Source organism: Ahaetulla prasina, chromosome 4 (assembly GCF_028640845.1).
Source record: "Ahaetulla prasina isolate Xishuangbanna chromosome 4, ASM2864084v1, whole genome shotgun sequence".
NCBI lineage: Eukaryota > Metazoa > Chordata > Lepidosauria > Squamata > Colubridae > Ahaetulla > Ahaetulla prasina.
In genome coordinates this window covers 40362280-40375965 of record NC_080542.1, presented here as the reverse complement: position 1 = coordinate 40375965, position 13686 = coordinate 40362280, and the positions used below count along the sequence as shown (strand labels likewise).

The window sequence follows — 13686 nt, the reverse complement described above, 5'->3', positions numbered from 1 at the left end:
TACCTTGGTCAAAAAGCATGATTTAAAAAAAAATACTACAAAAAAATAATACAGAGCCTATAGAGAACTATAGCAAGATGAGAATACATAGCTGGGCAATGTTGACTTTTATTCTTGGAATAAGAAAATTTCAATCCTGAATCAAAGATGTATCGTTTGATTAGGAGATGGCTGCAGCCTCTGACACTGTCTGGTTTGTCTCTCCTTCATCCCTTGTGCTGCTCTTGTATTTCTCCAGGGGTGGGTTTTCATAAAGAATTGCACCGTTTGGAGGCAAAGGAAGGTATGAAAGGACGGAAGTTACAAAAAGCTCTGGAAAGTTTTGCCTGGAACATCACCGTTCTCAAGGTAATGTGAAGCTGTAATTTATTGTAATTCCACCATTGAGACTTCAGTCATGAGAAATAAAGTAGAGGAACAAACATTTCCAGGAATGCACAAAATATCTGAAGTGAAGTACATTCCGCAGCATGTTTTCAAAATAGGAAATATTAATTTTAATTAATATTAATTAATAATTAAAAAGAAGTCAGAACATAATCCGCCAGGGTAAAAAAAAACTGGGTAACCTAAATATATATGTTTATATACTATATAATCTTTTTGTATGATACTTATATATATTGTTGTGACAAAATAAATAAAATAAATAAATAAATATAACAGGGATATACTTGAATATGGTCTCCTTTGCAAACCATCCGCATTTTGCAAAAGTCGATCGTGAATTCTGCCCTTCATGAGAAGTCTCCACGTTTCATTGTGTGCTGTTAGAAGAGCCATGGAAATTTTATGACTTGGTGACAACATGGCAAATGGTTGTGTACCAATTATGGGCATGGATCTACACTATTCTCCAGGTAGATGAAGTATTGACTGGGATGACATAGCTCTGGGAGCCCTTTCAGGTTATTTATTTTATTTATTTTATTTATTTGATTTATACCGCCTTCTCCCGAAGGACTCAGGGCGTGTACAGGCATAATAAAACCGACAATACAATATACAAGTTTAAAATACGATTTAAAAACTTATTTAAATTAGCCCAATGATTAAAATTTACCATACTAAAACCCCGCTTAAAATTAATAAATTTAACATTAAAATCCCAATTTAAGCCAGCCCTGCTGGATAAAAGATGAGTCTTGAGTTCACGAAATGTCCAAGGTCAGGTATTTGGCGAAACCCGGGGAAGCCTGCTCCAGAGTGTGGGAGCCCCCACAGAGAAGGCCCTTCTTCCTGGGGCCGCCAGCCGACATTGTTTGGCGGACGGCACCCTGAGAAGTCCCTCTATGGGAGCGCACGGGTCGGTGGGAGGCGGTGGTAACAGCAGGCGGTCCCGTAAGTACCCAGGTCCCAAGCCATGGAGCGCTTTAAAGGTCATAACCAACACCTTAAAGTGCACCCGAAGGCCACAGGCAGCCAGTGCAGTCTGAGGAGCGGTGTTACATGGGAGCTACGTAGCTCCTCTATAACCCGCGCAGCTGCATTCTGGACTAACTGAAGCCTCGAGCGCACTTCAAGGGAGCCCCATGTAGAGAGCATTACAGTAATCCAAGCGAGAGGTAACGAGCATGAGTGACTGCATAAGGCATCCCGATCAAGGAAGGCGAACTGCGAACCAGGCGAACCTGGTGGAAGGCCCTCCTGGAGACGGCCGTCAAATGGTCTTCAAACGACAGCCGATCATCCAGGAGGACACCCAAGTTGCGCACCCTATCCTTTGGGGCCAGTAACTGCCTCCAACAGCCAGCCGCGGCTGCAGCTGACTGAATCGGGTGCCGCATCCACAGCCACTCCGCCTTGGAGGGATTAAGCTTGAGCCTGTTTCTCCCCATCCAGACCCGACAGCTTCCAAACACCGGGACAGCACTTCAACAACTTCATTGGGGTGGTCCGGGTGGAAAAGTACAGCTGGGTGTCGTCAGCGCACTGCTGGTATCTCACCCGAAACCACTGATGATCTCACCCAACGGCTTCATGTAGATGTTGAACAGCAGGCGAGAGAATCGACCCTGTGGGACCCCACAAGTGAGGCCCCTCGCGCCCACCTCTGCCCCCTGTCAACACCGCTGCGACCGTCGGAGAGATAGGAGGAGAACCACCGATATACGGTGCCTCCCACTCCCAATCCCCAACCGGCGCAGCAGGATACCATGATCGATAGTATCGAACGCCGCTGAGAGGTCTAATAGGACCAGGGCAGAGGAATATCCCCTGTCCCTGGCCCTCCAGAGATCATCCACCAATGCGACCAAAGCTGTCTCCGTGCTGTATCCGGGTCGGAAGCCGGACTGGAACGGGTCTAGATAGACATCTTCATCCAGGTGGTGGGGCAGCTGTCGCGCCACGGCATTTTCTACAACCTTCGCAACAAAGCGAAGGTTGAGACTGGACGATAATTACCCAAAATAGCTGGGTCCAAAGAGGGCTTCTTAAGGAGGGGTCTCACCACCGCCTCTTTCAAGGCGGCAGGAAAAACCCCGTCCAACAAAGAAGCGTTGATAATCCTCTGGAGCCAGCCTCGTGTCACCGCCTGAGTGGCCAGTACCAGCCAGGAAGGGCACGGGTCCAGTAAACATGTCGCCGTGAAGCCTCCCCAACAACCTGTCCACGCCCTCGGAGCCACAGGGTCAAACTCATCCCAAATGTGCTCAACAAGACGTGCCTCCTCTCCCTCGCTTGATCATCCCAAATTCGGTCCAGACCGTCCCTCAGCTGAGCGATTTTATCGATAGATAACCATGTGGGTCCTAGTCCGTGAGAGTCCGTGGGACCACAAGCTGAAAAGGTCTCCCTCGCATTCCCGGTTATGCGTCCTTAATTGAAAACGACTCCGGTGCCCTCATGCCGTCCTGCCTCCCACTAGGCCGTCAGATCAAACCTCCGTGGGGGAAACGCGATGTTCCAGTCTATGCAGGGAGGGGGCGATGTTCCTACCCCCCATTTTGACAAGCCGAGGCAAAAGTCATCAATGGGGGAGACGCGATGTTCCAGTCCAAGCAGGGAGGGAGGGAGGGAGGGGGGGGGCGATGTTCCTGCCCCTCCAAGTTCTTACCCCTCCAAATTCCGTCCCAGCAAGCACAATTCGCAGCAATCCGAAACACCCGGTATCCAGCATACCACCTTCCATGCCCTCCGTCGATGTTCGGAATGCTCCTTCGGTGATTTCCTTCCACGGCCCGAACGGCCGGAAAATCAGCTGAATCATGCCGGGCGTCTCTCCAAACCCCCCCCCAACATGGCCGCCGCCATTCGCTGCTCCAAAACCTCTCCGGTTCCGTACTCGGCAGCCGAGAGTTCAATGAGGCCCCAGGCCCTCACTCTCGGCGGCCGAGATGATCGTCAATGCGGGACCAGAGCGCAGGCAGCTAGGCAAGCGGCTGAACGGCATCGCGGCCCAAGGACTTCCCGACCGCCGCCTCCATGAGATTCAAAACGCCGCCATAACGCGCATGCGCAGAAGAAGAAGTCTTCATTGCTTCTTTATAATCAGTATTTTGAATTGAATTGAATCTGGCTGGCTGTTTTTTAAACTTTCCTCTTTAAACTCCCTTCTCTACTTTCAGTATACTTTTTACAGCAATATTATTAATGTGTGTTATTTTTTTCTGTGTGAATTTTTTGTTGATAGCATAAATGTCTACAGCTACCTCCAAAAAATATCGAAGTGAGTGAATGTGCATCATGGCAATGCAACACAAGATCTATTTCTGTTGCACTTATTTCATGGCATTGTACATAAGTGTATAAGCCATGGAGCTTGTGTTGCAATGTCATACTGCATATTCCATCACTGCCCCCTTCCTGGTAGTTTGAAAATGGAGATAGCAATAATAACATTATCCTGAAGAAAGTCTACCTCTGTGATCCCTAAAAGTCAGCATCAACTTGATGGCAAATAATATTAAGGAAGTATTTCTACCTTAAAGATAGCACCTATAATGTTTTACAGATAGTCTTTATTTAACAGCCATAGCTGGAACTGGCAACTCAGTCATTAAGCATAGTGGTTGCTAAATGAAACCTCTACTGTACATATGATCTTACTTCAACTTTGTTTTGAATAACCAATCCAAACTTCCTTAATCAATTTGTATGTAGGGGACAGAGCAGGCCAGGATAAAGAAAAACAATCAATAAAATTTAAAGTAGTATGAGTGGAAGAGTACCCACAATCAGTGGTGAAATGCTGCTGGTTCTATCCGGCTTGTGTGAACCAGTAGTGGTGGCAGCGCAAGGCTCCGCCCACCTGCCTGGATGTCATTACTTCCTGGTTTTTAACCAGGAAGTAACCCATTTTTGACCCTCTGCGCTTGTGCAGAAGGCTTTGCACATCTGCAGAGGGTCAAAAATTGGACGTGATGTTGACGCACGTTCACACTTCTGAACCGGTAGGGAAGGTAAGTAGATGTCACCCCTGTCCACAATGCTTAATGAAAAGACACATTTCACTTTATAGTATAGTGCTGTGAACCTATGGCATGCGTGCCACAGGTGGCATGTGGAGCCATATCGGTGGGCACGCGAGCTCAGCTCTGGTGCACATGCACACGCCAGCCAGCTGATTTTCGGGTCTTCTGGTCCCACCTGAAGTCAGGAGAAAGGCTGTTTCCGGCCTCCGGAAAGCCTCTGGGGGGAGGGGAAGACCCGTTTTTTGCGCTCTCCAGGCTCCAGAGCTTTCTAGGGCGAAAACAGCCTCCTTCACCACCACCCGGAGGCCCTCCAGAGGCCGGAAACGGCCATTTGCCGACTTCCAGTCCCACCAGAAGGCCCGTTTTTTACTCCCCCCCAGTCTTTCTAGGAGGCTGGGGAGGCCATTTCTGGCCTCTGGAGAGCCTCAGGAGGAGGCTGTTTTCACCTTCCCAGCCTCCTAGAAAGGCGCTCGAGCCTGGAGAGAGTGAAAATGGGCCTACAGGACCCACCATGCCATCGGGTGCAAAACTGCAGGAAGCGTGAGGGTCTCACGTGCGGGAGCGGGGGCAGAGCGCATAAATTATGGGTGTGGGAAAGCAACACTCCTCCCCCCCGCACTCCTTCCGCTTTTGGCATGCAATGGCAAAAGGATTAGCCATCACTGGTATAGTGTTATGTAGTATTCCATTTACCTTGGTCAAAAAGCATGATTTAAAAAAAAATACTACAAAAAAATAATACAGAGCCTATAGAGAACTATAGCAAGATGAGAATACATAGCTGGGCAATGTTGACTTTTATTCTTGGAATAAGAAAATTTCAATCCTGAATCAAAGATGTATCGTTTGATTAGGAGATGGCTGCAGCCTCTGACACTGTCTGGTTTGTCTCTCCTTCATCCCTTGTGCTGCTCTTGTATTTCTCCAGGGGTGGGTTTTCATAAAGAATTGCACCGTTTGGAGGCAAAGGAAGGTATGAAAGGACGGAAGTTACAAAAGCTCTGGAAAGTTTTGCCTGGAACATCACCGTTCTCAAGGTAATGTGAAGCTGTAATTTATTGTAATTCCACCATTGAGACTTCAGTCATGAGAAATAAAGTAGAGGAACAAACATTTCCAGGAATGCACAAAATATCTGAAGTGAAGTACACTCCGCAGCATGTTTTCAAAATAGGAAATATTAATTTTAATTAATATTAATTAATAATTAAAAAGAAGTCAGAACATAATCCGCCAGGGTAAAAAAAAACTGGGTAACCTAAATATATATGTTTATATACTATATAATCTTTTTGTATGATACTTATATATATTGTTGTGACAAAATAAATAAAATAAATAAATAAATATAACAGGGATATACTTGAATATGGTCTCCTTTGCAAACCATCCGCATTTTGCAAAAGTCGATGCGTGGAATTCTGCCCTTCATGAGAAGTCTCCACGTTTCATTGTGTGCTGTTAGAAGAGCCATGGAAATTTTATGACTCGGTGACAACATGGCAAATGGTTGTGTACCAATTATGGGCATGGATCTACACTATTCTCCAGGTAGATGAAGTATTGGACTGGGATGACATAGCTCTGGGAGCCCTTTCAGGTTATTTATTTTTATTTATTTTATTTTATTTGATTTTTATACCGCCCTTCTCCCGAAGGACTCAGGGCGGTGTACAGGCATAATAAAACCGACAATACAATATACAAGTTTAAAATACGATTTAAAAAACTTATTTAAATTAGCCCAGTGATTAAAATTTACCATGCTAAAAAACCCCGTTTAAAATTAATAAATTTAACATTAAAATCCCAATTTAAGCCAGCCCCGCGCGGATAAAAAGATGAGTCTTGAGTTCGCGACGAAATGTCCGAAGGTCAGGTATTTGGCGTAAACCCAGGGGAAGCTCGTTCCCTTCCCCTGGGGGCCGCCAGCCGACATTGTTTGGCGGACGGCACCCTGAGAAGTTCCTCTCTATGGGAGCGTACGGGTCAGTGGGAGGCGTGTGGTAACAGCAGGCGGTCCCGTAAGTACCCAGGTCCTAAGCCATGGAGCGCTTTAAAGGTCATAACCAACACCTTAAAGTGCACCCGGAAGGCCACAGGCAGCCAGTGCAGTCTGTGCAGGAGCGGTGTTACATGGGAGCTACGCATAGCTCCCTCTATAACCCGCGCAGCTGCATTCTGGAATAACTGAAGCCTCCGAGCGCACTTCAAGGGGAGCCCCATGTAGAGAGCATTACAGTAATCCAAGCGAGAGGTAACGAGCGCATGAGTGACTGTGCATAAGGCATCCCGATCAAGGAAGGGGCGCAACTGCCGAACCAGGCGAACCTGGTGGAAGGCCCTCCTGGAGACGGCCGTCAAATGGTCTTCAAACGACAGCCGATCATCCAGGAGGACACCCAAGTTGCGCACCCTATCCTTTGGGGCCAGTAACTGCCTCCAACAGCCAGCCGCGGCTGCAGCTGACTGAATCGGGTGCCGGCATCCACAGCCACTCCGTCTTGGAGGATTAAGCTTGAGCCTGTTTCTCCCCATCCAGACCCGTACAGCTTCCAAACACCGGGACAGCACTTGACAACTTCATTGGGGTGGTCCGGGGTGGAAAAGTACAGCTGGGTGTCGTCAGCGTACTGCTGGTATCTCACCCGAAACCACTGATGATCTCACCCAACGGCTTCATGTAGATGTTGAACAGCAGGCGAGAATCGACCCTGTGGGACCCCACAAGTGAGGCCCCTCGCGGTCGACCTCTGCCCCCTGTCAACACCGTCTGCGACGGTCGGAGAGATAGGAGGAGAACCACCGATATATGGTGCCTCCCACTCCCAATCCCCAACCGCGCAGCAGGATACCATGATCGATGGTATCGAACGCCGCTGAGAGGTCTAATAGGACCAGGGCAGAGGAATATCCCCTGTCCCTGGCCCTCCAGAGATCATCCACCAATGCGACCAAAGCTGTCTCCGTGCTGTATCCGGGTCGGAAGCCGGACTGGAACGGGTCTAGATAGACATCTTCATCCAGGTGTTGGGGCAGCTGTCGCGCCACGGCACTCTCTACAACCTTCGCAACAAAGCGAAGGTTGGAGACTGGACGATAATTACCCAAAATAGCTGGGTCCAAAGAGGGCTTCTTAAGGGGGGGTCTCACCACCGCCTCTTTCAAGGCGGCAGGGAAAACCCCGTCCAACAAAGAAGCATTGATAATCCTCTGGAGCCAGCCTCGTGTCACCGCCTGAGTGGCCAGTACCAGCCAGGAAGGGCACGGGTCCAGTAAACATGTCGTGCCATGAAGCCTCCCCAATAACCTGTCCACGTCCTCGGGAGCCACAGGGTCAAACTCATCCCAAATGTGCTCAACAAGACGTGCCTCCTCTCCCTCGCTTGGATCATCCCAAATTCGGTCCAGACCGTCCCTCAGCTGAGCGATTTTATCGTATAGATAACCACTAAACTCCTCGGCTCGTCCCTGCAAAGGGTCATCCCGCACCTCCTGATATAGGAGAGAGCGGGTCACCCGAAACAGGGCGGCCGGGCGGTTATCTGCCGAAGCAATGAGGGTGGAGGCGTAGGAGCGCCTCGCTTCCCTCATTGCCACTAGGTAGGTCCTAGGTTAGAAATCATATATCCATAAGAGTACTCTGGTAATTTTCGGCATGATTAGCAAGCTGCATAACCAAGCAAGCTTTCCAGAACATGCCTACCAAAATCTGGAAAAGATTTCAGAACACATTCCTAGATGTTCCTCCCAAATCTTGCTCAAGATATCCCTCCTATCTATAATTTACATGAAAACTTTGGGTAAGATCATTCAACAGCATAGGGTGCAAATGCGGTTTTACACCTTTTCCCCAGGCCAAGCAAATGATACTATTCTTACCCAGCGCCTAGACCGTATGAGATTCTGAATTGGGAAGACTTGGGTAGGGCTCAAGATGAAGCGTCTCTGAGTTTTGGGGTCCACTGAATCTGGAGAGTTGCTGATTCTAACTCTTTGACGAGGTAGCACTCCCTTGGGTAGAGTTGGTGCCCAATTTGGGAGTCCTCTTGGACTCACAGCTCCCACTTAAGAAGCAGCTGGCAGTTTTCGCTTTGGAGTTATTTTGTACAAATTCGTCTTGGGTGCCAGTTGCAGCCATTCCCAGACTGGAAAACTCTGTACATGGTCACCCATGCCTCTTAGTCCCTTTCCATTTACAACATGCTGTACAGGATGTCAACCAGAAGCTTTAATTGATCCAGAAGCATTGGTTGTTAGCCACCTAGGATTGTTTATGTATTGTAATAAGATCATCCATATATTTTTTTAAAAAAAATAAATAGTAATAAATAATGAGTTTAAACAATAAGAGTAGTGACATGAGAAGAGGCAACTGCAACTATAGATGCAGCATGGACTGGATTAAAAGAAAGGCAAACTGACTTCCACCCAGGAAAATTCTGCTCACCTAGGTAGAAGTTGTTTTTGGTAGTGGTGGTGAGATTCATAGGATTAGGAGGGGGGATTTTTTTCTAGACTTACACAGGCCTGGAAAAGACTAATCTCTCCTTTGTGATGCTTTGATTCTAATTGGGCCTCCTGTGGTTGTCCTTTAGAGAAATGACAACAAACATTTTAAATGCATTCAAACACTGCAATCGCTCTCCTGTAAGCTGCTTTTCCTAGAATCTAAAGCTGGCACATACTGCCATCTGATGGTCACTGGATATTTAGGTACTCATTTGAGGAAGAAAGCAAGAATGGAACAGAATAGAATAGAGCTTGAAGGGACCTTACAGTTCTTCTAGTCCAGCCGATGCTCAAGCAGGAGAACCTATACCATTTCAGATAAGTGACTGTCTAGTCTCTTCTTAAAAACTCCCATGATTTCTGAAGGCAAGCTGGTTAATTGTCCTCACTGTTACAAAGTTGCTTCTCTCCTTAATTAGTTTCCAACAGGGCCGTGGTGGCTCAGGCTGTAAGAAGCCTGTTATTAAAACACAGCAGCTGCTTGCAATTACTGCAGGTTCAAGCCCCACCAGGCCCAAGGTTGACTCAGCCTTCCATCCTTTATAAGGTAGGTAAAATGAGGACCCAGATTGTTGGGGGGGCAATAAGTTGACTTTGTAAATATATACAAATAGAATGAGACTATTGCCTTACACACTGTAAGCCGCTCTGAGTCTTCGGAGAAGGGCGGGATATAAATGTAAATAAAAAAAAAAAATGCTCCCGGATCGGACGGGATCACGCAATCCGGTAGCGATGGCAGCTGCTGGTTCGGAGGACCGGTAGCAAAAATCCCTGCCCCCCCCCCGCCTCTGCTGAGCCGCACATCTGCAGAGGTTTTTTTTTTTACTTTTAAAAGCCGGTTTTGCTTCAGCCGAAACAGGCCTTTAAAAGTAAAAAACAGCAGAACCTTACTTGTACTCTTACTTGTAGAAAACATGTTTTCTACAAGTAAGAGTAGAGATTCTAAGGCACTTACCTGATTGCTGATGAACGCGTGGCTCTCTTTCCAGCCCGAAACCAGTTTCAGTTTCAGCCAGACAGAATCAATCACTCAGCTAATCTATTTCCTCGGTGATCAACTGGCTGGCTTTGCTGACTGAGGAACTTTGGGATTTGAAGTCCACAATAAAATAAAATAAAATAAAATAATAAAATAAAATATTTGTGCAGCTTTCTGAGATTTGGTGTGTTTCTGTAGTGTTTCACTCTAACTACACAAACACACAAAATCTCAAAAAGCTGTATGTGGCATATTGTGTGTGTGTGTGTGTGTGTATGTGTTAGTTGTGTGTGTGTAAAGTGTGAAAGTTGGTTTTTGAGCTTTTTGTGGCTGTGTGAAGTGTGAAGTGCAGCTGCTTTTACATTGTGTGTGTCAGTTGTGTTGTGTTGTGTTGTGTGTGTGTAAAGTGTGAAAGTTGGTTTTTGGTACCTCTTATTGTTTTTTTATACTTTGTTTATTATTTTTATTATTTATTGTTATTGGCCACACCCACCAAGCCATCTGACCACCAAGCCACGCCCACCAATTAAGCCACGCCCACAGAACCAGTAGGGGAAATTTTTAGATTTCACCCCTGGTTTCCAACCATTATTTTTTGTCCTGCCTTCTGGCGCTTTGTAAAATAAGTTGACCCCCCTCTTCTTTGCGGCTGCCTCTAAAATACTGGAATACTGTTATCATGTCACCCCTAATTTTTCTTTTCTTTAGACTAGCCAAACCCAGATCCTGCAGCCGTTCTTCAAATGTTTTAGTCTCCAGGCCTTTGATTATCTTAGTTGCTTTTCTCTAAAGTTTTTCCGCAGTCTCAACATCTTTTTTATAGTATAGTGACCAAAATTGGTTGCTGTATTCCAGGTGTGGTCTTACTAAAGATTTATAAAGTGGTACTAATATTTCACATGATCTTTATTCTATGTTTCTGTTTATACAACCCAGGATTTTGTTAGCTGTTTTGGCGGCGGTTGCACACTGCTGCCTCATATTCAAGTAATCATCCACTAGGACTCCAAGGTCCCTCTCATGGTTACTGTTTTTGATTTGTACTTACACCTTTGATTTTTCCTGCCTAAATGTAAAACTTTGCTTTTCTCCATGTTAAAATTCATTTTGTTGGATAAGGGCCCGTTGTTCAAGTTTGCCAAGGTCTTTTTGGATCCTGAACTTGTTTTCTGGGATGTTTCAGCCAGTTTAATGATATCTGCAAATTTGATGAGTTCCCCTTCTGTTTTCTCATTTAAGTAATTTATGAAGATATTGAAGAGTACTGGGCCTAAGATGGGTGCCTTGTGGTACCCACTGCTTACTTCTCTCCATGTGGATGTTTTACCATTAAGGACTACTCATTGAGTACTGATTTTGTTCTGTGGGGCACATTTTTTATGTAAGAAGCAGTGGTGGGATTCAGCCAGTTCGTACCTATTCGGGAGAACCGGTTAACTTTTTAAGCAGTTTGGAGAACCAGTTGTTGGAAGAAATTTCATTTTGTTTTTTCCCACTTTACAGGGCTAATCCTGTAAGGAAGGCAGGAAGGAAACATTCTGGTGGTGTTTCTAGCCTAATCTTTACTGCCCTGCTTACAGAAACTGCCTCTCTAGTTAACCCTTATTACATTGTAACAGCTAAGGCAAAGCGCCCATCGATGTGAGTGATGTTGAGTTGGCCACGCCCACACGGTCACATGACCACCGACCTATGCCTACCTAGATGATCATTAGGGCAGAGAACCGGTTGTTAAATTATTTGAATCCCACCACTGGTAAGAAGTAGATGTTTAAAATGTGTGTTTTTTAGGAGTGTATGAAGAGAATCTAAAGCAAATATCACAAAAATTATACAAGCATTATAGTAGGAGAGAGTTGTTTGTTTTTGTATAGAATTACAATTCCATGCAATTCCAACTAATGTAAAGGCTTTGTCATTATTACATGTTTTGATTATTTTCTTATTTTAATTTTCAAAAATCAAGTAGCAAATCTTTAATGTCATCTTAATAAATCCTTAATTTATATTTGGCAATACTTAATTGTTGTTGCCAGCTGTTTTTTTCATTTCTAGTGCTATCTAAAACATGGGCCAAGATTTAAAATAATAAAGACAATTCTGTTTTAACTATCTTTATGCTAAAAGTAAATGTAACACACTAATAAAACAGAAAATGCAAATTATTTAGAATAATTTTATAACTGAATAACTGAATAACGTGCACTATCAAAATAGGACAAAATTCACCTATGGCAAATGTTCAAATCTGAGTCAAAAAGGAAGGAATAAATGAACATTGAGATAAATCAATAGGTTTCTACAACAGGCATTGTATTCCTCACATTTTTTATTATTGTACTGCATGGATTTCTCTTTTTATCAGAGAGAGGGTTATTGATTGGGTGTTTTGCAGGGTTTTTTTCTTTTTCTTTTTCTTTTTTTTTCTTTTTTTTGCATTTTCTAACAGCATTCACTGCACATAATAGAGACTTTTATTACAGTGTAAAGATATTGTATTGAAAGCAGGTGAGAAACAGGTTTGCTGTACTGAATCTAAGTCTATCACTTTATCGTCAGGGCTGAAAGTTGAAAAACATGTTCAACAGCTTTTAGAAATATAATATATATATGTTGCCTAGAATTATTTTCATGATGGAGCTAGCAATAAATATTACTTAAAGAAGAGCATACATGGGATATGGACAGATGGTGGTAGAAGTGATTAATATATTGCAATTAAAAGTTTTCCCTTTATATATGTATAGGCCAGGGGTGGGTTCTACTTACTTTTACTACTGGTTTGCAATGGGAGAATGTGCGCATGCTTGCTTTGCACACACAAATTACTCATGATGATATTGTGGCGGGTGGGTGGAGCCTTCTGCTGGTTTTACTACCGGTTCTATAGAACTGGACTGAACCGGGAGCAACCCACCACTGGTATAGGCCAGTGATGGCTAACCCTTTCTGGACCGAGTGCCCAAAGTGCCTGAACCCCCCATATACAATGTGCTTGTGGGCCCCATGCATGTGCCCCGCTCTCTGCCCCCCCACAGGTGTGCATAGCTCCCACATGCACCTTGCACATGTACATGTGCCCCCCACATGCGTGGGGGGGGCACGTGTACCCCAAAGACCCAAAGACCAGTTGACAGGAGGCACACACACATGCATGGCGAAGCTGAACTGGAGCAACAGTTCGCATGCCCACAGAGAGGATGCTGCGTGCCACCTCTGGCCTGTGTGCCATAAGTTCACCATCACGGGCATAGGCAATAATGCAGTGGATCTTGTATCATGATTTCACAAGATACATTTAATCATTTCAGTATCATTTTTCATAGCCTTGAACCCTTCTGTTTGCCAGTATTTTTGATGCCCCTTACATAATTTCTGACCCCAATGCACAAAACAGGTTGGCAATTTAAATTCTGCCCAGGTTGTTAAATATGCAAGTTTGAAGATTAAGTTTAAAAAGTACATTTGTAGGTTAATTCTTTTAAGCAGTTCTATTAAGCAAATCATTTAAAGCAGGCAATAGAGGCAAAGTGAAAAGCTAATGCAGTATTTAACTTGCTGATTATTTTTTATTTTTATTTGCATTTATATCCCGCCCTTCTCCAAAGACTCAGGGCGGCTTACACTATGTCAAGCAATAGTCTTCATCCATTTGTATATTATATACAAAGTCAACTTATTGCCCCCAACAATCTGGGTCCTCATTTTACCTACCTTATAAAGGATGGAAGGCTGAGTCAACCTTGGTGGGGCTTGAACCTGCAGTAATTGCAAGCA

At 44.9% G+C, this 13686-nt stretch overlaps 1 protein-coding gene across 1 annotated transcript in view; it reads left to right on the top strand.

The window, feature by feature from the left end:
• LOC131198551 (inactive phospholipase C-like protein 2) overlaps nucleotides 1-13686 on the top strand; it is a 72862-nt gene that overhangs the window by 56698 nt on the left and 2478 nt on the right. Inside the window, exon 5 of the mRNA XM_058183324.1 lies at nucleotides 239-348. Within this exon, the coding sequence (XP_058039307.1) occupies nucleotides 239-348 (110 nt within the window). The remainder of the gene's footprint in view (nucleotides 1-238; nucleotides 349-13686) is intronic.